Raw genomic sequence first — 25,684 nt, 5'->3', positions numbered from 1 at the left:
CAGTGGTGTAGAGGTTGGGTGAGAAAGAGACGTGTTTCATCATTATCAAGCAGGTACAATAGCCCCAAGGGGGCAAGGCTGAAGAGGTTAGGATGAGAAAAAAATCGTATAAAAGGAGCGAGAGAAAGCGACTGAAAGCAGTTGAGAGAGTACCACCGACACGGCAACAACTGCAGTGCTCCATCTGTCACCAACTGCGTTCCTCATCGTGTAACATATACGTAATCACGGGTAAATATTCATTTTTTATTTCTAGTCGTGAATAATTTCTATCTCGTTTCTAGTTGTTGACTATTAGATATGACCACTTTTAATTGAAAGATTATTTGAATTGTTTATTGTATAGTTAACCATGGAGTTGTGCTGCTGTTGGGTGTTGTATCGTTGATGGCTGGGTCGAATACGAGGTTACCGAATACCGATGTCTCCTGAGTGGTGAATATCAATTATCAAGCAACAGCAGCCCAAGAATAGTACACGACGTTGCCGCCTTAACACACAATAACGTCAACATACGCAACACCTATCCTACTTACACTACTGAGCGTTAACTTGTTAAGTACTACACCACCAAGGCTCCAGAGTACTACACGAAAACTGACTACGCTGCTCTACCTTACTGTAATGATTCACCGAAGTACTATTCTGATCATAGCGACTACACCGAAGATGCAACTTACTACACCACCAAAGCAGTTGAGTACTACACCAAAGCGTCCAAGTACTACACTGCAACCTACTGCAGCGCACTATTTGTCATTAACTGCCTTCTTCGTCGTATGCAATCAGTTGGCAATCATTGGTAAATATTCACTTTTATTTCGGGGCAACAATCAATGCTATCGTTTCTAGTTATGACCAGTTTTATTAAAAATTAATTTTCAAACTCTTTATTTTATAGGTATGGCGGTGTGCTGCTGTTGGGTGTTGCATCGTTGATGGCTGGGTCGACCACTGGTGTAACAATGTCCCCTGAGAATGGTGGGTAGCAAACCGCAACACCGCCGCATTACTACACAACAACCTACTTAAAGACCGAGGCCCTCAATTACTACACCACTAAGGCAAAGGAGTATTATACCACTACTTACGCTGGCCCTAGCTACTACACCGACGCCCCGAAGTATTATTCTGTCCCAAGCTACACCACCAAGGCTCCCAAGTACTACACCGAGGCCCATTATTACTACAACACCGAAGCGCTCAAGTACTGCACTGCTACCCACACTGCCCGAGCAACTACACCGAAGCCAGAAGAGCCGAAGCCGAAGAGACCAAATACTACACTGCAACCTACGCTGCCCCAGCTTACACCAGCAAGGCAGCGGAGTACTACACCAGCAAGGCAGCGGAGTACTACACCAGCAAGGCAGCGGAGTACTACACCAGCAAGGCAGCGGAGTACTACACCAGCAAGGCAGCGGAGTACTACACCAGCAAGGCAGCGGAGTACTACACCAGCAAGGCAGCGGAGTACTACACCAGCAAGGCAGCGGAGTACTACACCAGCAAGGCAGCGGAGTACTACACCAGCAAGGCAGCGGAGTACTACACCAGCAAGGCAGCGGAGTACTACACCAGCAAGGCAGCGGAGTACTACACCAGCAAGGCAGCGGAGTACTACACCAGCAAGGCAGCGGAGTACTACACCAGCAAGGCAGCGGAGTACTACACCAGCAAGGCAGCGGAGTACACAGTGGCTGCTCCTTCGTACTACCTTGAACCGTATGCCACACTGATGCTCCAGTTTACTACACCACAGCCTGCGCTACACCTAGCTGCTACACCGAAGCGGCGAAGCCCCAAGTACTACCCCGACAAGGTCAAACATTATCCAACCACGTATGCTGCCCAGGTCTACTACCCCGAGGAAACCAAATATTACTCCGCTCCAAGCTACCATCAAACAGAGGTTCCTGATTACTAAACCACCGTGCCCCGGCGTTTTACACTACAGCCTACGCTAGCCCCAGCTACTGCACCGGGGTCTCCAAGTACTACACCCCCAATGCATTCGAGAATTATACTACTAATTACGCTGCTCCGACCTACTACACCTGAGCTCCGAAGCACTACTCTACCTCGAGTTACTACGCTACTAAGGCAGCATCAGAATATTACATCACAACCTACGCTTCCCTAACTTACTTCAAAGAGGTTCTTAAATACTAGAACCCCGAAATTTTTATTTCATTTATGTATGTTTTTAATTTGGTGGTCATATCTTTTTCGCTACTAGTCACTGGGAATTGATTGTTTATCTTAAATGAGAATAAATATTTATAATGCGAGTAACTGTCTTGTAAGACTTTTTAATACCTTCCAACCTTGTCAACATTGCGACAGGTGTTTTTATTTGTGTTGGAATTCTTCTAGTCCAGTATGCTGCGTTGTGATTTGTTTGTTTCATGTTATAGAGAAAACTACTGCCTTAGTCTCTACGTACGGACATATTCTGATGCTTCGATTGTTTTTAGGTTAAGTTACGAAAGAGTCGTACTGTGTAGTGATTACTGTAAATCTTAATCTTAAGTTGCATTTCTCAAATGTTCGATTTCTTCAAGTAACTGATAATTTTTGTATACATGGAAAACTTCAAAGTCGTACGTACAACTCCTAAACAAGTCTTAATTAATAGTAGTGGAGTTATGTTGGAGTTATAAATTTAAAGATGAACAAAAAACTTATAAAAGGAATTGCTTTATTGTCCCACCTCCACCCACAATTCCACCACATTTTAAAGTCACATACAAGTCATACATACATACACTTAAGTTAACCCGTTGGCTGCCACGCCATGCAACCCGTAGGTTGCCTTCTACTACTCTACGCGCCACGTCAGAAGGATCCATGACCAAGGTGGGACTTGCCATTGCTGACAAGTCCGGGCTGACACGGTGACAGGAGAAGATGGAATGCACAACCTCTAGAATCCATCACCGCATCGACAAGGGGGAACTATGGTGCATTGCCTAACAGGGCCTTTCGGCGAATCTGGGGCTGGTGCGACTCTCCGACCCCGCGGCATGAAAACCACGAAACCGAACAGCGCGGCCCGTGCTAAGGAGCTAGGGGAGAACAAAGGCGTGGCAGCCAACGGGTTAACTAACACTAACACAAACAAAATAATACCAACAATACGATGATCACTTTATCAGCTTTGATGACGAGTCTTGGTGCCGGTCGCGATGATCCACGTTGATGACGAGTCTCGCACCAGGAGCAGGGGTAACATCCGACGGAGACCGGTGACGATTTTTAAAGATGAGAAAATCCATCTTCTCGACGTCTTCTCTGCATTACCTGAATAAAGACAAAATAATTCTTATTTAGTGAAATGCCAATAAAAGTTACATAACAGTCACACAATACATATAGGTTCATCGATCTGGTTTTTTTTCTCAAAACTTCAAAGGAGCGCTTTAAATTGCTTAAAATCTACCTAACAATATTGAGCTCACTTGCTAGTCTTTAAAAAAAAATTCCGGAAGTATACCGGAAGTAACCACAGCGTCTCAACCATTGAGCTTTCGTCAAATTAAACCACATATTCGTGATCCTCATGAAATTTGGGATCGAATAGAGGTGATTTAAAGGAAATCCAAAATTTGGCCAAAATCGAGAATTTTCCTGAACTATAGTTCAGGATAATTCTCGAAACCGGAAGTACGCGTTCGTAAAAAAATAACATGAACTTTACCACAAATTTTACGAGGATCACGAATATGTGGTTCTTTTGTGCGTCAGATGAATATTTACTAAACTACTGACAGAAATGAGAAAACCGGAAGTAGAAAAAAAACACATTATTAAAAATCTAACAAGTGAGCTATGTTGGTGGAATAGTTATCGTCAGTTTTCCCTAAAAAATTCCCACAAAACAGCTGCCGATAAATTTTTAAAGAGATTTGCAAAGTACTGAAACTGACTGTTTTGACAGCTGAAAATGATCGAAAAGCCATCTAGCGTTAGAAAAAAGAAACGTCTAAATAACACTTTAGCGCGCAAGAAGGGCCTGATTTTGGAATTATTACACAGACAGAGAGTTTAACGCAAATAGATTACTAGTAGATAATCTACGAAAGTAAGTCAATTGTCGGTTACCTGGGCATAATCCAGTGGAGAGTGACTGCAGGTGTGTCACAGCGGATGGAAACGAACACTGAAGTTCGATCTAACTCGCCATTGAAGACAAGTTGTGTAGCAGCAGCAGCATAAGCACAAGAGCTGGCTGAACCAAGAAAAAATAAAGTGTTAAGAATGTAATTTTCAATAATAAGCTGACAACTGGCTTACATTTTGCATAATCATCTCCAAGATTAGGTTTTGTAGAAATATCGGAACAAGCTTATAGATGGGGATTTTGCATGCTCTGTAAAACAAATGAATTACATTGATGAAAATCTAAAAATTTAAAAAGAATATTAATCTTTACCTTTTCGAAGAAGCACACTAACATTTTCATGATGAAAAACCGTAAAAATGGAATTCACAGCAACAACAGCAATACTCCTTATATTGAGATGAATTTCCTGACACTAAAGAAAAAAGCAAGTGTCATGAATATTGCAGAAGCATGTTGATAGGTAGTATTGATGCTTACCTTTATCATATGCTATAACGGTCAGTCTTGATGCTTCATTTTTCTGGTGTGGTGGTAGTAATGGGAAATTACCTCATCTCAGCACCTTTGTCTAATTCCACTGTATGTGGGCTTCAAATATGAGTTTCAGGCTTTTGACAGTCAAATAAGGATCTAATGGATGGAAAGTGACTGCGCACTGAGTCAACTTCTTGGAATGACTGACAGACTTTCTAGAATTTGAAGAAATGGGTGTAATATACTGTATAAAAATAAGAAAACTAGATCAAGATAAACCTAAACAAATGAAGTTCAGTTCGGTATTTGGAATCACAGAATAAGTATAAAACGAATTGATTAGCCATGTTTTGTTTCATGATGCAGGCTGTATTTCATGATTGAATTTCGTCTCTAACGAAGACACTCGCGCCATCTAGTGAACATAATTTTAACCACCAACTGACAGTGACAGCCAACAGAGAATTCCTTCGCCGGGAAGTTTAGTTTCGCTTTCAGAATTGGCACGCCTAGAACCTCCACCTTTAATTTGTTTTCCCGTGTCACATGTGTCACATGATAGGTTTTCTTCTCTCACATTTTAGAAAAACCTGTGCAGAAAACCTTCGGGTAATAAAAAAAAAAAAAAAATTGTGTTATACCGTACAATAGCTCCCTAACTAACTCACTCACCAACACGGCAACAACTAGTTTAACTCGTAACTCTGAAATAAAAACAAAAAACCGTTTAACTTCATAGCTTGGGAGGTATAACCGTTTCGAAGGTAAAATATAGGTAACCATACTGCAGTCAACGAATCAATTTTCAAAATTGATTGATGGGTTCTGAGAAGGACCGTTTTGTTAGGGAAAAAAAAAATGAGACAAGCATCAACATAAAAAATTTTCACACAAGTCTCATTGTATAAGATAAAAATATAACAAATTACGAGTTCTTAATTTTTGAAGCCTTGGAATTATTAGGGAACAATAGTTTATCTAAATTGAGGAACGGCATTTCCACCACGACGGAGACGACAAAGGCCAACACGAACGCAATGACCAGAATTCCGAGATAAGTCGTAGCATAAACATATTCAGTAAAGTAAAAAGGTTTTCGCAGATGAGATGCATATGCTTTAATAAAATTGAAATGGATTAAATAAACAGCGTAGCTCAGGCGGCTGAACGGAATGAAGAGTTTACACGACAAAAAATTGTTGATGAAACCTGTTGAATGTGAAGTAACCCAAATTGTTTACACAAAAATACTGGAGTGCGTAAAAATTGAAAGAAGCGACTAACCTCCGTATCCATGAGTGCAGGCGAATATAATCCAACCGATGGTAATTGCCCAGGCCGAGTGGTGAAGGGTTCCGTATGAAACCCGGATGAAGGGATTTACCACTGGAACTACTGTCTCGTCTACGAAAGGAGCCATTCCAAAGTTAACTGTCAGCCCGATCAACGTAGCTGTCACCCAACCTGCAGCTGCCTGACACTAGAAATAAATTGCACTTTTATATCGTCGTAGAATAGCCCATACAAAATACAAATGTTTACTTTATGAATAGTTATTTTTTTATTTTTTTTCATGTGAAGTAGCCACCCCAGTAGTATTCCTATCAAGTATGGAGGAATGCGGGAAAACGTTTCCATGTAATGATTTAAAACGTAGTCGTCGATTCTTGCGATTTCGGATCTAACAAGTATATCCAAGAAAAAGATTTTAGAAATTAGTAGTTTGAAATTCAAATCGAATTCTTCGGTGATTGGTAAGAAATAAACTTACGGTCTACCCAAAGGTGTAAGCGTGGCAGGTAAATTGTGAACAATAAAGGCTCTCGCGGAAATTGCCAAGAAAACAATCAAACTAGCTACAGTCCAAATAGTTCCGGTCTTCTTCCAGCGCCAAATTGGGTAAATGAAGAGCGGACTTAGCCAGAACATTTGCATATCGCAGGCAAGGTACCAACACTCAACGGGTCCCATCAAGGGACTGCTCATACTCAGCTCAGTTGTAGCCACATAATTATTGATGTAAAGCATATTGGTCCACCATCTTTCACGGACCCCTTTGCTCATTCGTCGCACAAAATGCCAGTCAGGTCCGGTTCCAATATACGGCCCGAGTGTTGCTATGAACGCTAATACAGCCGCGTATACTGGGGTAAGCCTTCGTAATAGCATTAAAAATTTTTTTGAATCAATAAAAAATTATCTAAGCAAAAGCGGTGGCCTCATTCGATACCTAATGTAGCGATGAAAATAAAATCGCTTAAGGTTGAAGAATCCATTGTTGTTATCTAATTGTCGCAATTGTGTAAAGGCAACCAGGAGACCACTTATTAAAAAGAAAGTATCCACCATAAACAATCCATTTGCCAGACCTTGAACTTCCCATCGCAAAGAATTCTGTGACCAAAAAAAGCATAAGTCATTAAATTTTAATGAATAACTCATAATTATTTCATCTTTAATTCTTTATACGAATTAAACTAATAGTAATAAATTATGGATATACTGGATACGTAATCGAGCTTAAATACCTTAACTGCAGTCGATTTATTGTAGACCATTCTTTCGATACTGAACTCCGAACCAACGTGCATCAAGACAATCCAGCAAACGGTTAACACTCTTATTCCGTGTAGACATGGCAAACTATCCTTACTATCCTGTTCAGTGGAAAGCAAGGATCGACAATTCTTCTTGGCAGAGAAACAGTGAAGCAACTGAACGGCAAAAGATTGAAGGGAACTATTTTCTGTCCAGATATGATGAATTGTCGCTGTGGTGGCAGTGATGCCAAAAAGGCAAAATATCAACCTGGAACGAATACAGGTAAACATAAGAATTAAGGGAAGGAAACGGATTGAGGGAAATTTAAAATAAACTTACAGAACGGCAAGAGTAAGAATATCAAATGTCGTTCTGCTGGCGTGAATTTTCTCTTCAGTGTAGCAGTAATTATCGCTCGATATGGTCACGATGGAGTAGTTGTTTTGATTGATGACACGAAATCCAACAAGTTGGGCAACCGCAGAACGTAAATCACCCGCAGTACAGGTCGACGGCAAGCAGAAACTAACGGAAGGCTTTTGGAAATTTGAAATGTGTTCATTTGGTTCCTCTTCATTTAAGCTATTTGTGTCATTTCGATGTCCAAGAGCACTTTCTTCCTGATCAATTAATTTCAGTCCAAAGAAAACGGTGCAATATTGTCCTTGGAAAGGTACTCCTTCGGATTGAACCGATAGACATTCATCAAATAATCCTGATCCGTGGTGAACTTTGTCGCTTCCTTCAGCGTAAATCAAGTTTTTCACCAGTTTTCCAGAGGACTCGTACACTGCATATAGAAACAATTGTTATTGGAAATTATGTAATGAAATGTTGTAAGACAAAACACTGAGTTGGTTCGAGTTTCGACTTACTTTTGACTGCCCACGGAAGTCGACTACGCAGCGATGTTAGAAATTTTTGTGAGTGTTGAAAGCATTTCTCATTGATGGTCGACATCACTGATGCTGCTGTAGGAACACTTGATGCAATCCACCATTCGCCAAGGTCTTGATTCTCCTCCTGGTTACTTGCCGGTGTTGTAGTGAGGCCATTGGTTATTGGAACGATAAAACTAATTGAAAATATGACTCCACACGAAATAAACAATAGTCTAGTCGACCACATGACGTACAAATGAAATGAGGATTCTCCTTTTTGAAACATGTAGGCCACTTGCTTCAGAGAAAACCGATAACGGAGAAAACCGGTTTTCTACCTTGGCCTTTAAGCTCCGCCTCCATCACGTTGACTAATTACGCATTCACGCAAACGTGTTTTCGTATAGTAATCCAGTTTGGAATTCATTTGAAAAGAATGATTGCTAGCCGGCTTGCCACAATATATCTTGAATGTCCAGTTTCAAACATACAATTTTCTTATGAAGAAGAATAAGGAAACCGTTCATCATTTACGTGTATAAGAAACTGTTACTGATAATGCCATAGAGACAATTGCACTGAAAATAATGTCTTCGTACGAATTAACTACGTTAAAAGACTTCAAAATACCATTTACTTGGAACGCAGAAATGTACATACATACGCGTTTCTATGTAATTGGATGTGAGGCTTAGGGATGCCAGATAAAATTCGGTCTTTACTTAAGGGTCTTTTTCGTCGCAATTTTTAAAACCAGTTATTTTCTAATTATTTCTTAATATATTGGGGAGATTTCTCGTCGAATAATCTGCTACATTTTCTTTTCTAATGAGATAGCATGTTAATTTTCCCATTAACTTTAAAAAGACAAAAAAATATATTTTTTATGTTAACTTACTTTCTGGTGCTTTTGAATTATAAGGTAACAAAAGTTTTTCCAAGTTGAGGAAAGGCATTTCCACCATGATAGTAACGACGGATGCGAAAAGGAAGACCAAGCCCAACAGTCCGAAAGAAGTTGTCAACGTAGGTAACTGAGAAACGTATAAAGGTTTACGCAATTGAGCTCCATATGAGATGGCGAGATTGACGTGAATTAGATAAACTGCGTAGCTCATTCGGCTAAACGGAAGGAAGAGTTTCCATGACAAAAATCTATTGATAATGCCTAATATCAAGAGTAATATTAAAATATTGATTTTCAGTAGATACAAATTTTAAAACTGGCACCTCCATATCCGTGGGTGCAGGCGAATATGATCCAACCGATGGTAATTGCCCAAGCGGAGTGATGCAAAACTCCGTATGAAACTACGATAAAGGGATTGATGATGGGAACTGTGGACTCATCCAGATAAGGAAACATTCCGTAAGTTACAATTAATCCCAATAATGTAGCTGTTATCCAACCTGCAGCTACTAGATACTGTAAATAGATGGTGCAATTACACAGTGTTTCAGTTTTTCTGCGAATTATTCAAGAGTAATACTTTATTGATGTAGATCTTCCGTCCCTTGGTCGTGTGGAGTAACCATCCCAAAAGAATTCCTATCAAATATGGAGGAATACGGGCAGTTGTATCAGTGTAATGTTTGTCATAGTATGTGTCCATTTTTGGTTTGAAAGATCTAACCGCCAAAAAAGTAAACAGCATGCATCAAAAGTTACGCTTATGATCACAACTAGTCAACTACTTACGGTCTAAATACTGAAAGTGTGGGTATTAGGTCGAAAGCAATGAAAACTGAGGCGGATGTTCCCAGAAAAACGAACAAGCAGATTGCGGTCCAAATCAATCCGGCTCCCTTCCAACGCCAAATTGGGTAAATGAAGAGAGGACTGATCAAGAACATTTGCATGTCGCAGGCAAGATACCAAGACTCTCCAAATGCGTAATCTGGGCTGCTAATGCTGTATGGATGCATGAAATTGTTAACATATAACAAATGCATCCACCAGTTTTCTCTGGTGCATTTGCTAATTCGCTGGATCACGTTCCAGTTGGGACCGGTTGCAACATGCGATCCTATTTTCGCTAAGAAGGCCAGTATTATCGCATATACTGGAGTGAGCCTTTGGTAGAACATAAAAATTGAAAAATAAAAAAAAAAATTGCTCTTCTCTTAGCCTGAAGTGTTGAAATGAATACCTTATGTACCGACGAACATAAAATTTCTTGAGATTGAAAAATCCTTTATTTTGATCCAGTTCCCGCAGTTGAGTAAACGCAACCAAAAGGCCGCTCATTAAAAAGAAAGTGTCGACCGCAAAGAAACCATTTGAGAGGAACTGAAATTCCCATTGAAACGCATTCTGAATGAGAAAAAAATATCTATTAAGATATTTGATTTTCTTTCTTCAATCACAACCAATTCCATTCTTATTAATTTATAAATTGAGTCCACGACATTTCTTCTGATTGAAATCATAAAATTAATCAGTAGAAGTAAATAGACAGCTGTACCTTGATAAACGTTTGCTTGTTGTATATCGTCCTTAGTACAACGAATGATCCGCCGATATGGAATAGGACAATCCAGCAAGTTGACAAAACTCGTATCCCGTGTACACACGATAAGCTATCCTTTGCAACTTCAGTTGACAACAAAGTTTTGCAGTTCCTCTTGGCGGAGAAACAGTGAAGCAACCGAACGGCGAATGAATTTCGAGAAACGACATTGTCCGTAATTGAATCGTGCAATGTTGCAGTGGTGACTGATAAAGCCAACAAACCAAATACCGACCTGGAAATGAGGTTAAAAAAAGTAACAGGTTTATGTAGAATAAATAACGAACTCTTTCCAAATTGGGTGAAATGGTAAAACTTACAGAATGGTTACGGTTATGTTATCAAATTTGCTGCTGGCCTGGACTTTCTTTTCCGTGTAACAGTCGTTTTCGTTGGCTAAGGCGACCACGGAGAAATTTCTGCCTTTGATGACGCGAGATCCAAGAAGTTTGGTCACTGCGGAATTTAAATCATCCGCAGTGCAGGTTGAGGGGAGACAGAAACCAACACTGGGCATTTGATTACTGTAAATTGTTTCCTTTTCTTTTTCCGCATTGAATTTGTTTTCTTGGTTGCTTGTATTTTCTACGGCGTGTAATCCAAAGAAGACGGTGCAATATTTTCCTTGGAAAGAAACTCCATCGGATTGGACAGTGAGACATTCATCAAACAATCCTGATTCGTGATGCTCGTTTTCGTCCCCTTCAATGTAAATTAAGTTTTCCACCAACCTCCCGGATGACTTGTACACTGTACCACAAAATAAAATTTTGTAATCAGTCAATTAATGAAATATTCAATAAAGCAATAAGAAGGTTAGCATCAGTGTCCTAGATAACAGCTTACTTTTGACTGCCCATGGCAGTCGATTGCGAAGCGCCGCCAGGTATTCCCGTGAGTGTTTGATACATTTTTCACTGATGTTCGAATTGAACAAAGCAGTGGGAACACTCGATTGAATCGACCACTCTTCAAATTGATTTTGACTGAAGCTAAATGATGAGTTGCCACTAATAGTAAGTACACTAAATAAAACGAAATTAAGCAATAGAATAGACAGTTTGTTTTGTAAAGAAAGAAACACACTCATCATGACCGAACTATTATCTTGAATGACAAGAAATCCGTTAGTAATAAAAGCGCAGGCATCGAGTTTTTCGTAGCTTTCTCCTGCACAAAAAACCTGTTACAAAAAAAAATACATATACTTACATATATACAAAAATACATATAAGACGAATCACTGAACCGAACGGAATTGTTACATAACTATTGAACTTGTTTTGAGCACGCATATTAAAATGTGTAAACTGCAGCGTCTACGAGACTATCGGTGTCCACGGTTGTAGGCTCCAGATAAAATAATATTGGTTAATGCTTGGTATTTTTTGATTATACATTTGAGACATCTACTAGCTCTCAGTGTTCCAATTGAATATTCATAATATCCAGAAAAAAACAGTTATTTGATAAAATGTGATTTCTTACGGTGGAAAATTTAGTGCAAGATCAGTCGAGAAACGTTGAAAATGAGGCCTACAGCCGCAGTGCCGGATGTCTGGGTTGCGATCTTTGTATCGCAACACCACTGACAAAACCGCGCAAGGCATGTAGGTCATTGGCAAGTAAGCTCCAAATTCCTTTCGTTTTTAACCGAATCAATTCCAGGGTTTGAGTTTTGGAAGACAAGCAAATTGGTGATTTCTCATCGGGTCATCACGAGCATGTGTCACGAGCACAACCACTACAGTTATACAGATAGAAGACTGAATGCACAATTGGAGGTGAATGTTCTTCTCATCGACATTCTTTCGGGTTTTGGTTTCTTTAACAGAACAACGCGCTCACAGTGGTTTGGGCGTTCACGTGCGCTGCCTTTACCGCACCTACACCACGAAACATTTAGGGGTGACTGTGGTTCAGGCAATTTCGTACCTTAACGTAGAGTAAACGCCAACACTATGCCGAAGAAATCGCCATTTTCCTGTTCAGTTGTAAGTTCCTAGAAGAATGTAGAGACATGGCCAGCCTAGAACCAACCTTCACGATCACATCTATAATTGGAGACTTGCACTGGGCGAAGTTTTCACAACTTCATTACCAAAAGACAACAGCATCGGAAACAAAAAAGGATTTAATCTTTCAAATTTTAACTGAAAAGTTATGAGCGGTACCACACAACGATTGAATCATGTGAAAAAATAATAAATTGATTATCCCTCCCCTTATCCCATACTTTTGAAGAATCCGTCCATCAGCTAGTTGGAAAAAACGGTAGGGCTGTTCATTTGTCTTTCTTGTTTTCCTCAACAACTTCTTCTTCTCCTGTCGCTCCGAATTCGTTCACTCGTTTCTTGTCGACTGGATACAGCCTACACAATTTCAAAAGAGAATGAGTATATATAAATCAATAGCAGTTTTCAGAACAAACAAGGAAAATAAATTCTGTTGGGTTAGGTTACCATCTTTGGTAAAGATAAACGAGGAAAACTGCGTCATCCCGGAAACACGCCACTCGGTGTGCAGTCGGCATAGTAATGATAAAGGCAAAAATATCGTCGATGAAAGTGTTGAATGCCTTTGTGAAAAAAGTAGTCAGTCGTTATCAAAAGGAAATCTTTTTCAAACGCATTTTGTGTCTACTGTACCTTATACATAAAGGCTCGCCATGGTAAGTGGGCGACTGATTTAAGTTTGTAGTTGACAAAGAGTTGAGGTAGCATGAAAAGAAATCCGAAAGCGTAGACGCCATTCACCAAGCTTTGCAATACCCAAGAGTACCAGCTACTCGTACATATTTTACGAATAAGAGTTTTGTTAACTGGTTTTTAAACAGAACGGGGAATTTTACCTTCGATGTGACGTGTAAAAGAGAGAATAGATTGCACCACCCAGACAAAGTGGATAGAGCACGTAAGACAGGTATTTCATGCTCAATGAATCGTATTGTTCAGTTTCGGCTTCCTCTTGGTTAAGCGACTGGCCGAAATTGAGTCGGGGCAATCCGTTGTTCCATTCTAATGTTATCCTAAAAGCCTTGGTAACCTTCCACACCTGTCAAAACGACATCAGCACTATTTTGTCATTCAGAGATGAATATGAATAATACCTCGATCAAAGTACCAACGGCAGCCGGTATCACAACCAAAAGACTCGTGTTTTCGTCCACCAAGTAAAGAAAGATGACGAACTGACTGAAAGCTCTCCAAAGCAGAGTGCGAGATGAGAGTCCGACCATGTTATCTCGATCGCGCCAAAAGTAGATGTCATTTTTGAAGGCCAAAAAGTCAAATAGCATCTGTGAAAATGACGCCATGCGATAAATAAAAACGACTTGAACCTTTTAAACGCATCTATTGCTATGACTTACGTGAAGGGCAGCAACTACGAAGGTGACGCAGAGCAAAACAATATTGGTATCGGCGAAGATGCCCTTAAGTTCGTCGATATCTTTTTCGGTGAAACCCATCTGGCGCAGGGTGAACATCGCAGCGCTAAACTGCATCCAAAGGCGTAATTTTCCGAAGGAAATTGGCGAATAACTCAGTGTCACAGGAAAATCTTTCACGGACTGGTTTACAGGGACGAGATCTTCTAGCCGACAACCCAGCAAATCGATGTAAACCACGGGCAAATACTCCCCCTTGGGCGAATAACTATGGGGAAAAAACGGAATGTTTTTGTTTCTATACGTAACAATTCCACATGGATGTTAATACCTTAAAACTTGAGCAATATCAGGAGGAATCTCATTTCTTGGCAAAGAATCTCTATGATCTAAAATATTCAAAATTAATTTAGAGTAGATGTGCGTGATGGGCTTTTCTTTCTTTTCCTTTCCATGCTGCTAATAAGAAATAAGAAATGAATAAATGTGACCTTGGACATTTGAAAGCATAAATTACTTACAGGTTCTTTGTCTCTTAACAAATTGAAAGATTCTTGGACAGGTATTTGATACACTGAAATGGCTGTTGCGGCATAACTTGTCGTAGGATCCTGCAAAGCAGAAGCCCATTCATCAGAGTTCCATTTCTGAGTTTTCTTTGCCAGAAAGGCATGAAAGAAAAGAGTTCCATTTCGTCTTGTTTTAAATGGCAGAGGAATGTTGACAGTCTTTGTCAGGGTAACCTCAGGTTCAATATCAAATTGATCAACTAAAACAGTGTCTGAATAAGAAAATCTTTCTGTAGGGGTGACAAACAAAAGCATCTGGATGAAACAACAAAAAATGTTATTTTAGTAAATTATTTTCATTTTTTAAAGTTCAAAATGATACCTGTAGAGAATTTGAGGATTTCAGGTGAGGGAAAACGCAGTTCTTTTTTCCGGTACATTTCGGAGGAAAATACAAACTTCCTATAGTCCACACTGAATGGGCAATGTAAGCAATGAAAATACCACTTGCAACTACGGTGAGAGATGGTAATTTCATTTTTTACAATTTGGTGGAAACTGGAATGTCACCGGTTACAGCACCGGCTTTGTTAATAAACGATCGACTAGTAGACTGTAGAATAAAAAAATAAACACAAGAAGAGCAAGCACTCACTAGCAGACGACGACCACCGCCTATCAGTTGGGAGATACTAAACAAAAGCTGTCGTGTGACTCGAACTGCGCCTTTCGAAAAAAAAAGAAACAGTATATTTAGTATTTTACTTCGAGTTGTTATGAACATGTTCTTTAGTTGCACTTGAAAATGAAAATATAAAAATTATATTCAAAAAGCCTACAACGTTTTCAATACAGAGCGGAATTCTCTTGTTTGCATAATATGAATAAGAAACTAAAATTCAAAAGTACGCTCATTTGGGGATATCGAGCTCTTTTTTTTTTAGCCCGTACACAATCTATCACCACATACATTTTAAAGTAAGCATAGCATTTGTTCAATGAAAATCGGCGTTGGCGCTGTGATTCATATACGGACACAATACTGGAAGGTTATTACAAATTATGATACAATGATGTGTTTCTTTTTTTTTTTAATGTTTTAGTACCGAATGTTCAGTTAGGATCTCACGGTGCCATTATTACATTACACCTCCAAGAGTTGAGCCGTGCCGAAATCATCACACTACCATTTCTTCATTGATTTGTTGGCTATAGGTCAAGTCGATTGTTTCCGTTTTTTCTTCAATTACTAAATAAAAAGAAAACAAAAATTTGTATGTTACTGTCTCATGACCTTTGGTTCCACATTTCAACAAGTTAATTTACCCCAGTCATCATTCTTTTTAGCTTTGGCAAGCTTTCGTCTCTCTTCCATCATCTTTCTTCGCGCCTCTTCCCTGGCTTTGGCAGCTTCTTGAGCCTTGGCAGACCTAGCGGGTGTTGATGAATTGTTGCTGTTTTTGCTCTTGGCCTTCAATGGTTTAGTCGCAGGTGTGGCCGCTTGCTGCTCTGGTATGACCTGTGTAAATGGAATTCCAATGATTAAAAATCGTGTCACTAATAAGAGTAATAATGATACAAACTCACTTCTACCCAGTTGTTGTCTCTCAATTGTTTGATTTCGGCAAACAGCAAATCGATGTGGTCTACTTGGATAGTCACCATATCCCAAAACCCGGCTAAGTCTTGGCCTGTCGTCGGGAATGGCTCGTCTGGACTTTGAGTCTGAAAACAAAACCAAAAGTTAATTAAGGAAACATTCGTCTAGTAATTGACATTTTGTGCTGTCATACCAAATTTTTGCGACAGAGTCCAGCAAACTGCTCGAATTTCTGAGCCAAAAGCAATTTCGCTTTGCCAACAGCCGCTCTGACTTTTCCAGTCAACTCCTCAGAAGATTCGACACGTGATTCAAGAAGATACAATTCGTTTTTGGCTATCACAATTTGAATGCGAGTTTTTTCGTCATCTAGAATCTAAAGAAATAACAAATAACCGTTATTGAAAAATTCTAAGAACAGTAAAGTGTCATCCCTTATTTACCTTGAGAAACTTGTGTCCATCATCAACCGGAATGGCTTCTCCGTTCGTCGATTCTACCGATTCCCGAGTAATCGGCGTGCAGTTATTAGTTATTGTAGTTGCTGCTGTTGTTTCAATCGTCAACTCGGCTGTTGCGACCATAGGTTTCGTCGATTCAGGCGACCGTTTGTCCTTGAGCTTGAGCTGTTGGCGGAATTCGGCGTTGAGGTGACGAAAAACGGGTGGCGTTGCACAACCATCGGTAGTCTCCTGAGTGTTGTTATTGTTATGAATTGGAATACTGTGGGAGACAAAAAAAAAGTCAAAAGAAGGTCAGAAAAATGAAAATGGACGATTTTTCCCAGCTAACTACCTTTTTAATGGTTCCTTTGACGTTTTCAGAGGCGACTTGACAAGAAAGAAGCCACCGGCCAGAGCAGCTGGTCCGTAAAGCCGCTCGATTCTCTGCTGTATCACAGATTTCGAGTCTTGTTGTGTTCCATGATGAGGCACCGTCGAACTTCTAATGCGCACTCGTCCTCTTTCCTCGTTGTTTGTTGCGGTTGTTGTGGTGGACGGAGATGGACTCGTCGGTGGCTTGTATTGGAGGTATCCATTGAGGAAATTCTGTCGTAGGTATCCTCGATCAACACTTTTGGACCTGCCATTCCACTGCTGATTCTGCTGTTGTTGCTGCTGATACTCGATTGGAGTTGCAGCAGTGGCCGTGATGTCTGTTAATAGGAAACCTCCTGAAGATTTTCTGGTCTTTAAATCGTGTCTACTCGTTCGGGTGGGGCTAGAATCTCGGCTTTTGGTTAAGCACAATGGCAATCTGTTACCGTCCCGACTGTTGTCTCTTGAACGGATTCGAGAATCGTAGCGATTCAGACCGCTGTAACCAGAAACGGCACACGATAGACTGACGTACGAGGGTGTTTTCTTGTTGTTGCTACTGTTGATGCTCACTTCATTCTGAGGTTCTTCTTCACTCTTGCACGAAAACAGCTTGGCTCTGTTTTTGACAAAGCTGTTTTCCTTGGTCATTGTCCCATTCATCATTTTCCCTTGGATTGTTCTGAGATTTCCAACAAATCTAGAGAAATACAAAATATGCTTTTAATGTAATTGGATTTAACTGTGGCACTTGACGAGAACTGTTACGGTCAACAGAATGCAGCAATGTGTGTAGGTCAACTACTGTGGGACACACACTAATGCACTGAGAGAATTGTCGAAATCAAGAAAGGACACTGGGAAAAACTAGTCTGCCAAAAGATGATGCCAACTGTTGCATAAACTGAAGAATTTAACTTTGGAACATGAAAATGCAAAAGAAAGTGAAGGAATGCCCAAATCTGATGAGCAGTTTAAATAACATTCGCCGAGTGAAACTTGTTCACCACCTGGGGGATGGCCAAATTGAGTGTGTGCCTGTGTGCGTGGGGCGTGACATGTTTACCAATTCGGCACATATGGCTGAGAGAGAGTAGCTAGGCCAGCTGTCAAAAATTATTCGAATCACTGAGAATAAACTCTGTGGAAAATGCCATTTTACCTGAAATATGACGAGATTTAATGAGAAGGGATGAAACAAGAAGATTGTCAAACAGTTGAGTCAACTGGAATGACAGCTGTGTGTGAAACACTGAAACCGAACTGTGCTGCAGTCAATGTGACTGTATATGTATATACGCCAGAATGTTGCTCCCCTCAGCGGTAACCAGGCGGCGAGTTAGTGCAAGTCAGAGTACAAGTCCAGACTGCGCTCGGCTGATGGTACTGTAGCCAGCGACAGGCAGCGCAGAGCGGCGACGGCCGGCAGCGAGCCGAGTTGTTTTTCCTTACCATTCAATCCACTAGTCTCGCTCTTTTTCATTTCTTCCCACCCAACTGAGAGCTGGGGGAAGACGACTTTACTGCACAAGACGGTCGTTTCCCACGCTCACACATAGACTTCAGTTGCTTCCTTTTTGGTTTCGATACAAAAACGAGAAATGTATTTACTATACTAGGCAGAATAGAAGAAGACGAGTTCCAGTCATCGTGACTCTTTATAGATCAAAGACATTGGCCCCTTTAAAGAAAAATCTTCATTGGAACGCCCGCCGGCATCACGGTGAATAACCGCAGAGACAAGCAAAGTCACCTTTACCTTTTATCATTTCGTCCATTTTCTTTTTTATTATCAGTTTTGGTCAAAATCTTCCCGTGTGGAAGGGTGAAATGTACTACAAGTGCTCCGTTAGAAATCGCACCCTAACAACATATACGGCCGCGTGTGTATACATGTAATAGGATATACTCTTGGAGATATCCACACTAGTCAGAATAAGCCTTCTTCAGTTTCAATCCAACAATTTCTGTATGCACGTTACTCTCGATGTTGAATGGGGCTATTACTCGACGGACGTTGGCAGGAAATTGACTGAAGCACCGGCAATCAGCACTTTACGTTGTGTGTCCCCTCTTTTGTCGACATCTCTAAGGATTCCCCGGCGGCATTTCATTTTTATCTTGGGATTCCCGTTGAACTGCCGGATACGTCATTCATTATGCACCTGCAACAACAACTATTAAGCAAGGGCAAAGAAACTTGCTTCCTCTTCTTCTTCTTAGCTTCCAAGGGAAACCTACTCACTGTATAATGTTCTATTCTGTAAAGAACTGCGTAAAAGTCTGCACAACGGCAGTAGATGCATTATCGTCAGCACATCACATGGCCGTGCGAGCACGCATAATGCTTTCCTATACTCGTCTCGTGCCAACAAACAACGCTCGTCACGTCGCGTGTGTGATGAATGACTAATTGAGTAGTTGCTTATTTATTTACGGGGACTTGACCGGCCCGAAAGGTGCAACAGCAGCACCATGTTGTTGAAAACTCGGGTTGATTGTTGTACACGTCAATACACAAAAGTCATTTGGTATTCATCGTGAGCGGCTGCGAGCGGGCGTCGGATGGTTACGGCAGCCAAAAGTTGTTCATGTCGTGGACATTACATTGCCACTGGGCGTGACCCAATGGGGACAATTGCTGTATAGCGAGTCGTAAAGCACTAAAACAGCTGTTGGATGGCCGGGATTCACGATCATTATTTCCCCATTCCAATGTGCACGACGTAGGGCAAACAAAGCCAAATATTTCAAAGGAATTCAGAGTATGATTACTCTGAATTCTACAAAGTAAAAAGTAATTAGTTCCAAGTGTTGATTTACTAAAGAACAGCCATTATTTACCAGGGTTGGGTTGGCCAATGACGAATCGCCTCCGCCTTATTTTTTCCTGTTAAAAATGATGTCAAAGTGAGAGCATAAAAGGGGCTCGGTGGTGAGTTGTTCGACTATAACGTCATCGACCAAAAAGGAAACACGGGACCTCCTGTGGATCATCATGTGTTACTTGAGTTCCCTTCTACCCCAAAAGATAAGTGAAAAAGCCAGAAAAAAAACACAGTAACGCAGAGATCCATCAGTGGATTATGATGGAAACATACGATTCCATTTACCACCAATCCGTAAATGAAAATCTACGAATTGTGTAGCGACTGGTAGTCGTGACTCGAAAGAACCGGTAAAATCGAGGCGTGTAACCGCAACAATTTTGCTCCAGAAACTATGAGTGCACAAGCGAAAGTTATGTTGACGTTACGGCAAAGCCAAATGAGCCATCCATTTGATAATAAAATTTTTCAAAACCAAGTTAGACTTTACGGATAAAAGAGTATAGACTACCACAAAGGGGACGGATAGGCCTCAGCCCCTTTCTACGTCACCGTGAAATGGACACGCCCGATTTTCGTGTTCTTCGAGTTTGTTCGCCCCCCGGTCTAATTAACACAAAGCCAAAGAGAATTTAGCTAGTCTTTTTCGAGTTGGACGTCAGACGAAAGACCTAGAATTTCAAGGACGTCTTCAGTTGATCGTTTTCCATTGTAACCAGCTTCAAACACAAAAAAGGCACAACTTGAATCACAATTCGTTTGTTGTTAAGGGTTTTTTTTTAAATATTATTTTAGAGCTACCCCAGAGTTCCGCTCTAGATAGAGAAACAAAGGAACACAAAAGCAAAGGGGCAACGTTGGCCGCTGTGAATAGGATTATGATCATGATTACGACCGGTCCCTCAAGGGTGTGGCGACCCGTTCAATAATAAACGAGCTCCCTTTTTTTTAAACTAAAAGCCCATAGTACTTGGACGAAAGCTAAAATTGAGACTCTTATCAAAATGGCGATAAGAATCACAATAGCACGAGTCTCTCGGAAACGTTTATTTTACCAAACTACATCTACTTGGTCTTGATCAGTTCAAACGGAATGTGGGAAAGCTACAAATACAATGGCTCAATTTAAAAATGTGGAACCAAAAACGAGATCACAATAATGAATTGCTTTTTTGAGACTTGAAATAATTTTGAATTGAGTATTTGTAAATAATACGTGCACAACGACAGGACCCGCAATGGACCGCCTGTTAATAACGGAATTTGTCGCCGAAAGTCTCTTTTGTTCGAGCTGAATAATATCGTTTTCTTACCAATGGATGGTTGGCAGGCAAACGAACGAAAAATCATTCACGCGGGCGAAATTGATGGCTCCGTTCGATTCGATTGTCCATAAGCCTCGTGTTTTTGAGACACGTGCGTTTTAAGATCAGAGAGTTTGAACACTTTTCCGCAGCATTTGAGATGTGTCACATCGGGCGGGCAATAAAGATTGATGGCTTTTCTGAAACGGATAAAACATTTTTGAATTAAATGAGGGTCATCAATCACTGAAACTAACATCGATCACTTCGTACCCAATTCCATAACGATACACTGCGTTATATTCTCCATTGTCGTCCTTGTAGCCGGTCAAGCTCCGAGCTTTCGTGTTTTGCCACGTCGAGATGTTGACCAGACGGCAAAAGTCCAAGACCGCATTTGAAATCTTCTTCTTCCCATCTTTGCCGGTATCGACAGGCGCGTCGGAGGTCGATGTTGCTGCGGCTGCTGCTGAATTCTTTGCTGGCATCTCCACTTTGTCCTCAGATGGATCTCCATTCGTCAATAATGTTAAATCTGCCATCCTGGGCGGCTTGGACGAACGGCGGCGAACGCTGGACTGTTGACGAGAGGTCAATTTAGCTTCGGCTTCAGGTCCCAAATCGAAATCAAAAAGAAAATTCGAATGAAAAATTGAAAGAATATTATAAAGTTTATTAAGTCTGAAATATCTTTCTTTCGTCCAAATTCTTAAAAAAAGGGAACTAAAATGGGTAGCATTCAACGTAGTATGGGTAGTAGGGCAAGTCAATCTAGTGATGTTTTATGAATAATGAAGCCGACTCACGGCTGGATGGTGGAGGCTGCCAATTCTTGACCGTGTTAAGACTCAGTAAAACGACATTCTCTAGCATCTCCAAATGTTTTCTCTGCTCCCAGCTGGTAAACACCGGAAGGGTTCCGTAGGCAAACTGAACAGCGTTGAGAAAAGTATCGCAATTCGATCGACCTTTCAAATCTTCCCAACGGAGGATCGCCATCTTGGAAGCGGTCCACACATAATCCAAGCACTCCGTGGCTTGAGAAATGGATTCCACTTCCATCGTTCCACGGATTCGATTCGCGATGGAAGCCACCAGTTCCAGTAAGCGTTCAAGCAGGGGTAGCAAAGCCGACATGCTCATTACTTGCCCAGTCCGCGACTTCAATTGACGGGCTTCATCAAAGATTGAGTTGATCATAAGCAAATGAGATGGGGTCGATAAAAGAGACAGTGACTGACTGTACGTTTCTGTAAAAGAAAAGTGGAATTGACAGTGCATTTTAATTCAAAAATGTTTCAATTTTTTTTTTGTACCGTTGCGAGAAGGAGTTGGTTCAAGGGAGAGTCGGTCAGTTACTCGCTGATTACGAGGAGAAGATCGACTAGTACGAGGTGAAACAGAAGAAACGCCAAGTGCAGCAGTATTCGTAAAAGTTGCAGTGACAGTTTCGTTTTGTGGTGCAGGAACTTTAGTGGGAATGTCAGACGCATCGATTACTTTCAAACGTGGCATCTTCTTCGGGGGTAAATGAGAGCTCGAAAAGTGTGATTGATAGTCTTTGCATGAAGCAAAGACATGGTCACAGCAATCCATCATTCCCGGCCAATAATGCAAAACGAAATCCTTCCAGTTGCTGCTCAAAGGTTTCTCTTTAATAGGTGCCATTTGAGCGTACTTTTCTCTTTTGATAGTCAAAATTTCAATGAAATAGTCGATACTTTCTTGGTTGGCACAGAAATCTGTTTAGAGCAAAAGAGTGAAATGTTTGATCAAATTGTTACATAAGACATGAATAGCAATAAACTACCTTCCGGTTCTCCTGGCTTGTGCTGTGGAGGATATTTGTGCTGATCCGCTTGAAAACCAGGAGGACTTTTCAAACTAGGTTTATCCGATGTCTCATTTTTAGCTACTTTGGTTTGTAGAAAGTTCGCTGCGAATTTTTTACCCCGTTTAGTACCACATAATATAAACCGATTAGTGTCTAATCTCACTTACTTATTTTAGTTTGGTGTACGTCCATATCTGTTGTTTCATCGTCGAAGGCATTCTTGTCCACTTGAGACATGACAACAGACATATTGGGGCCAGGTTTGGGCGGCCGATGAGATCGGGTTATGTGCTTCTCCAACAACTGACAATTTTCTCGCATCAGTCCACAACAAATGACTTTTCCCGGCCAGTAGTACTGCATGAAACCGGCCAAACTGAGGGCCAGTGGAATGTGAGAGGACGACGGGGTTTGCCGCGGCATGTTCATATGCCCATACTTGCTCAACTTGAGAGCCAGTACTTCGCTAAAATATTTCAGGCGTTCAACGTTAGCTACAAAGTTTTCTGGCGCACCCGGTAAGTGTTGGGGCTCATATTTCATCTGATCACGTTCGAGTTCTTCCATCTGTTCTTCACTTTGGTTATCAAGAGCATTCTGACTATTGAATCTCTTACGAGCGCGTTTCGGTCGATTAGTGGTTTTCTCATCTCCTGAATCTAAGGTGCGATTAAAATTAGTACAGTATTGGTTAAAAAGAAAACGAATATAATTAATACCTAATGATGATTCAATATTAGCTATAGTCTGATTAAGTTTGACTTGTTTGTGACTCAAAGGACCAGGTCGAGATGTTGGACCTGATAGAAAGATTAGTTTTTAAATGAAATTTTCTGAAATGAAATAAAAAAGTTTTCTCTTACTTAATGTCTTTCGTTTCCGCTCAACTAGATTTTGATTGTCGTTTGAGGAAGGTTTTTGTGAAGCGATCGTTTGTTGAAAGTTTGTGGCGGATTGAGAGGTGGCGACTCTTTTATAGCTTGTTTCACCTGAAAGGGAAACAATATCACTGCTGCTGTCTGATTGATCACCAATCACCAACTGAGCAGTTGAAGATGAGGAGGCAGATGGGGTTTTGCTCAATATTTCAACTTCATTCATTCCTACTTCAGGTGCCATAGCTGAGACACAACTCAGATTGAGAGGTGGCGATGGAATTTTTAATTGTGGCGCATGATACTTGTAATAGTGATCACTGTACTTTTGTGGGGTATTGAAAAGTTTCTTGCAACAACTCATGGCGCCAGGCCAATAAGCTTTGATGAATGCTTCATAGCTACTGGCTAGTGGAATGTCACTAAGAGAATCCGGGACTATGCAGTTGCTCAGTTTTTTGTACTTTTCAAGTTTGAGTTGAAAGGCCTTGAGGAAATAATTTAGTTTTTCCCGTGTTGCTGGGATATCTGTAAAAACGTAAAATTCCAGTAAAGAACTGAAAGACATCACAACTTATAAAATGTAAAGCTAACGTTCAGGATCTCCATGTGCATGTTGGGGTGGGTAGCACTTGTGGTCTGTCAAAATTTCTTTGATGCTTGCAGAATCAAGGGTCCCAGAACCAACTTCAATGTCTATGGGGGAAAATGTGACATTTATATGAATTGTGAACCACTGCAAAGAGATTAGATCATACCTTCTAGCGAAGACAGTAAACCTTCAGATGATGGAAGCAAAGCCAGTTTTTTGGGTTTATTCACAAATTCATGTGCACGCATTTCATGTGCAAAAGAAAGTTCTGAATCGCTGGAATTGTTGAAGTCACTCAACCTGGCAACAGCATTTGAATCTTCTACAGTTGGACTGCTCGATTCGATGACAATGGACGAAGTGCTGCTTTGTGATGACGAATTGTCATTGTGAAGATTACCATTATATGGAACCATTTCTTTCCCGATAACGCTCACCATCTCGTCAAACCAGAGCGAAATCTGATCGACTGCAACTCGTTGATGTTTCAAGGTTTACTTTGAGCACTCTTAGTCTGTGCTTTGAGTAATAAAATTATAATTGAAATTGATACTTCTTTCATAAAGAAAGGGAATTGTGAATGAAATTATAAAGAAGTCGGAAACTCGGAATCAGGTGTTGTTTAAAAGAAAGCAGAGTTTTCGAAAAACGTGGTTAATTTTTCAGCTTTTTCAAGTCTCAGCTGTTAGCATGAAGACGTTGCCATGTGACAATATCTCGCGTGCGTCCCTCGTGGAAAGAATAAAAAGTGCAGACGAAAACATGTTTATTATTCGTTGAAAACATCTTACATTAGCGAATATCATCAGTGAAATTCATGGAATAATTTTCAAAAAAAAAAAAAAAAGTAACATCCAATTAAAACGAAAAAGGTAATGAAAATGAGGAATGTGTCAGCTTGGTTTTTTGTGCTGTTGGCAGCATGGCGGGAGAAGTCGGAAGAAACAAAAAACCAAAAAGGTTTACGGTGCAGACGGAAATAGAATGGACTGTGCTTGGCTTTCTTCTCGACATTCTATTTAGTGGCATAGGCCACTAACAACATCTCTTCCGGGGGTCTCTCTCTATTTCTTCAGTGATGGTCGAACAAATCTCTTCGCCCAACCTTCCCACCCACCCCATCCATTTAAAGACAAAATAAAATCTCGGAGAAGAAAAATGAGATCAAAAAGAAGAAAGAAAAAGAAAAACACTTTTGTTTTTTCTCTCACTTGCGTGACGAGATTTTAAACATTTTTAAAAAAGAAATTGTTTGGCGTCTTCTTCCGGGAAACAGCACGCAGCACATATAAATACGTTAGAAATGTTGTAGGTACGGTCGGGATCAGCCGGCCGGGATCGAGGCCTTGGCTCTACTATAGATGTTTGTGAGCAACAGGCTGACTTGACTCGTCTATACTACTA

At 40.6% G+C, this 25,684-nt stretch overlaps 5 protein-coding genes and 1 long non-coding RNA gene across 16 annotated transcripts; 1 reads left to right on the top strand and 5 right to left on the bottom strand.

Annotated features, from left to right (window-relative positions):
- The first annotated feature begins 10 nt into the window (after window positions 1-10).
- On the top strand, window positions 11-1,411 carry LOC124311673. 2 transcript variants are annotated; one of them, XR_006910112.1, is made up of 4 exons: window positions 11-231; window positions 347-802; window positions 902-1,072; window positions 1,164-1,411. It is a non-coding gene; the product is annotated as an uncharacterized LOC124311673 (long non-coding RNA). The 2 variants fall into 2 exon arrangements; XR_006910111.1 differs by having other exon boundaries at window positions 902-1,411.
- Window positions 1,412-5,472: 4,061 nt separating this feature from the next.
- On the bottom strand, window positions 5,473-8,437 carry LOC124310993 (nose resistant to fluoxetine protein 6-like). Of its 3 annotated transcripts, none has more exons than XM_046775212.1 (9): window positions 8,361-8,437; window positions 8,017-8,232; window positions 7,481-7,931; window positions 7,129-7,408; window positions 6,831-6,994; window positions 6,372-6,755; window positions 6,143-6,281; window positions 5,885-6,080; window positions 5,473-5,809 (listed from the first exon to the last, which is right to left on the bottom strand). In XM_046775212.1, the coding sequence occupies exons 1-9, from the start codon at window positions 8,383-8,385 to the stop codon at window positions 5,526-5,528; spliced, it is 2,139 nt and encodes a 712-aa protein (XP_046631168.1). In that variant the 5' UTR covers window positions 8,386-8,437; the 3' UTR covers window positions 5,473-5,525. The 3 variants fall into 3 exon arrangements, with proteins under 3 accessions (XP_046631168.1, XP_046631169.1, XP_046631166.1); XM_046775213.1 differs by having other exon boundaries at window positions 8,017-8,216; window positions 8,277-8,367; XM_046775210.1 differs by lacking the exon at window positions 8,361-8,437 and having other exon boundaries at window positions 8,017-8,308.
- A 287-nt stretch (window positions 8,438-8,724) lies between these two features.
- LOC124310997 (nose resistant to fluoxetine protein 6-like) lies at window positions 8,725-12,578 on the bottom strand. Of its 5 annotated transcripts, none has more exons than XM_046775222.1 (11): window positions 12,468-12,578; window positions 11,379-11,715; window positions 10,853-11,282; window positions 10,488-10,767; window positions 10,173-10,336; window positions 9,722-10,096; window positions 9,513-9,651; window positions 9,433-9,448; window positions 9,253-9,360; window positions 8,917-9,190; window positions 8,787-8,847 (listed from the first exon to the last, which is right to left on the bottom strand). In XM_046775222.1, exons 2-11 carry the CDS (start codon window positions 11,623-11,625, stop codon window positions 8,787-8,789), a joined length of 2,094 nt encoding a protein of 697 aa, XP_046631178.1. In that variant the 5' UTR covers window positions 11,626-11,715; window positions 12,468-12,578. The 5 variants fall into 5 exon arrangements, with proteins under 5 accessions (XP_046631177.1, XP_046631178.1, XP_046631179.1 ...); XM_046775223.1 differs by having other exon boundaries at window positions 9,253-9,448; window positions 11,379-11,557; window positions 11,619-11,715; XM_046775221.1 differs by having other exon boundaries at window positions 8,725-8,847; window positions 8,921-9,190; window positions 9,253-9,448.
- A 70-nt stretch (window positions 12,579-12,648) lies between these two features.
- On the bottom strand, window positions 12,649-15,112 carry LOC124311110 (cleft lip and palate transmembrane protein 1-like protein). Of its 2 annotated transcripts, none has more exons than XM_046775424.1 (9): window positions 14,812-15,112; window positions 14,442-14,744; window positions 14,252-14,379; window positions 13,903-14,188; window positions 13,642-13,830; window positions 13,384-13,586; window positions 13,181-13,316; window positions 12,995-13,110; window positions 12,649-12,904 (listed from the first exon to the last, which is right to left on the bottom strand). In XM_046775424.1, the coding sequence occupies exons 1-9, from the start codon at window positions 14,965-14,967 to the stop codon at window positions 12,817-12,819; spliced, it is 1,605 nt and encodes a 534-aa protein (XP_046631380.1). In that variant the 5' UTR covers window positions 14,968-15,112; the 3' UTR covers window positions 12,649-12,816. The 2 variants fall into 2 exon arrangements, with proteins under 2 accessions (XP_046631380.1, XP_046631381.1); XM_046775425.1 differs by having other exon boundaries at window positions 14,252-14,376; window positions 14,812-15,111.
- A 123-nt stretch (window positions 15,113-15,235) lies between these two features.
- Window positions 15,236-18,215, bottom strand: LOC124311124. 2 transcript variants are annotated; one of them, XR_006909754.1, is made up of 8 exons: window positions 18,010-18,215; window positions 16,825-17,547; window positions 16,473-16,752; window positions 16,223-16,405; window positions 16,017-16,154; window positions 15,756-15,948; window positions 15,536-15,678; window positions 15,236-15,471 (listed from the first exon to the last, which is right to left on the bottom strand). XR_006909754.1 is itself a non-coding variant. In XM_046775446.1 (7 exons), exons 2-7 carry the CDS (start codon window positions 17,511-17,513, stop codon window positions 15,608-15,610), a joined length of 1,554 nt encoding a protein of 517 aa, XP_046631402.1. In that variant the 5' UTR covers window positions 17,514-17,547; window positions 18,010-18,215; the 3' UTR covers window positions 15,236-15,607. The 2 variants fall into 2 exon arrangements, 1 of the variants encoding a protein (XP_046631402.1); XM_046775446.1 differs by having other exon boundaries at window positions 15,236-15,678.
- Window positions 18,216-20,707: 2,492 nt separating this feature from the next.
- LOC124310892 lies at window positions 20,708-24,999 on the bottom strand. Of its 2 annotated transcripts, XM_046775022.1 has the most exons (11): window positions 24,447-24,999; window positions 24,283-24,384; window positions 23,677-24,216; window positions 23,533-23,613; window positions 22,981-23,472; window positions 22,790-22,915; window positions 22,296-22,721; window positions 21,786-22,229; window positions 21,253-21,586; window positions 20,989-21,179; window positions 20,708-20,922 (listed from the first exon to the last, which is right to left on the bottom strand). In XM_046775022.1, exons 1-10 carry the CDS (start codon window positions 24,718-24,720, stop codon window positions 21,026-21,028), a joined length of 2,973 nt encoding a protein of 990 aa, XP_046630978.1. In that variant the 5' UTR covers window positions 24,721-24,999; the 3' UTR covers window positions 20,708-20,922; window positions 20,989-21,025. The 2 variants fall into 2 exon arrangements, with proteins under 2 accessions (XP_046630978.1, XP_046630977.1); XM_046775021.1 differs by having other exon boundaries at window positions 20,708-21,179.
- Window positions 25,000-25,684: the final 685 nt, after the last annotated feature.

The sequence above is a fragment of the Daphnia pulicaria genome, chromosome 8 (assembly GCF_021234035.1).
Source record: "Daphnia pulicaria isolate SC F1-1A chromosome 8, SC_F0-13Bv2, whole genome shotgun sequence".
Lineage (NCBI taxonomy): Eukaryota > Metazoa > Arthropoda > Branchiopoda > Diplostraca > Daphniidae > Daphnia > Daphnia pulicaria.
This window is presented reverse-complemented; position numbering and strand designations above follow the sequence as displayed.